The 1,306-nt window shown below is 57.0% G+C and overlaps 1 protein-coding gene across 1 annotated transcript; it reads right to left on the bottom strand.

Annotated features, from left to right (window-relative positions):
• Positions 1 to 211: 211 nt before the first annotated feature.
• Positions 212 to 1,074, bottom strand: ETH_00038695 (uncharacterized protein; the record flags this gene model as incomplete). The annotated part of the gene is made up of 3 exons (XM_013379708.1): positions 212 to 223; positions 373 to 467; positions 678 to 1,074. The coding sequence occupies 3 exons, from the start codon at positions 1,072 to 1,074 to the stop codon at positions 212 to 214; spliced, it is 504 nt and encodes a 167-aa protein (XP_013235162.1).
• Positions 1,075 to 1,306: the final 232 nt, after the last annotated feature.

The raw sequence follows: 1,306 nt of genomic DNA, 5'->3' as shown, positions 1-1,306 counted from the left end.
GAGGAGGGCCGGCCCCAGCAGCAGCAGCAGCAGCAGCAGCAGCAGCGGGTCTGCGGACTACTGCTGCTGCTTCTCCTCCCCGCAGCAGCAAACACACAAAACCCCCGACGCAGCTGACCGTCACGTTGAGCAGCAGCACTTCTGTCCCGGGCTGAAACACATCCAAACCCTAAACCCTAAACCCTAAACCCTAAACCCTAAACCCTAGGCCTCAGCCGGGGCCCTGAAGAGCAGCACCCGAGCCTTTTGTGAAGACACCTTAAGGCTTCTGACTGCCGCCTTCGGCAGTTAGGGTTTAGGGTTTAGGGTTTGGGGCCTTGAGGGTTTGGGTTTAGGGCTTCGAGGGTTTAGGGTTTAGGGTTTAGGGTTTACTTGGCAAAGTTGGCGCTGCGCGTCTGTCTCCAGCAGCAGCAAAACCGCTCCTGTCTCGTCAGCCACAACTGCCTCAGTGGTTTGCACGAGCGACCCTGCGCAGCCCAAACCCTAAACCCTAAACCCTAAACCCTAAACCCTAAACCCTTAACCCTCAGCCACAGGTCTTTTTGGCCAGCCTCATTCAACGCCCGGCACCTGCTGCCCCACAGCCTGGGGTTTTTCTGAAAGCTGCTGCTGCGGAAATACCAGCTAGCCCTGAGGGTTTAGGGTTTAGGGCTTGGGGTTTAGGGTTTAGGATTTACCTGAGGGCAACTTGAGAAGACTGTGGGACAGATACTGCAGCACGCGCACTAAGCAGCAGCAGCAGCCACTCTGCGGCAGCAAATCCTTTACCAGCACAAATGGAGCAACACCTGCTGCTGCTGCTGCTGCTTCTGCTGCTGCAGCTTCTGCTGCTGCGTCTGCTGCTGCAGTTTCTGGTCCTGCTGCTGTCGCTGCTGCTGCTGCTGCGTATGGAGCAGCTTCCTGCGACGCAGCAGCAGGGCTAGCTGTTGCTGCTGATGCAGTTGCTGCATCTGTTGCTGTTACTGCAGCTGTTGGTGCATCTGTCGTTGCTGCTGCAGCTGTTACTACTGCTGCATCTGCTGCTGCTGCTGCTGCTGCCGCTGCTGCAGCCAAGGGCACCGCTGCGGATTCCATGGGGCCCCAGGGGGCCCCACCCCAAAGGGTACAAAAGGTTGTCTTTGTGCTGCTGCTGCTGCAGTTGCTGCAGCTGTCGGCGGCGGGGGGTCCAGCTGCAGCAGCAGCAGCAGCACCAGCAGCAGAAGCAGCGATAGAGGCAAGGCTCAAGGATAGCGGAGTGAAAAATAGATAACAAATGAGTAATTAAACGTAAACACAAACCCTAAACCCTAAATCCTAAACCCTAGTT

Source organism: Eimeria tenella, genomic scaffold (genome assembly GCF_000499545.2).
Source record: "Eimeria tenella Houghton genomic scaffold, Eth_scaff3831, whole genome shotgun sequence".
Classification (NCBI taxonomy): domain Eukaryota; phylum Apicomplexa; class Conoidasida; order Eucoccidiorida; family Eimeriidae; genus Eimeria; species Eimeria tenella.
The sequence above is the reverse complement of the archived record's forward strand: the minus strand, read 5'-3'. Positions and strand labels throughout refer to the sequence as shown.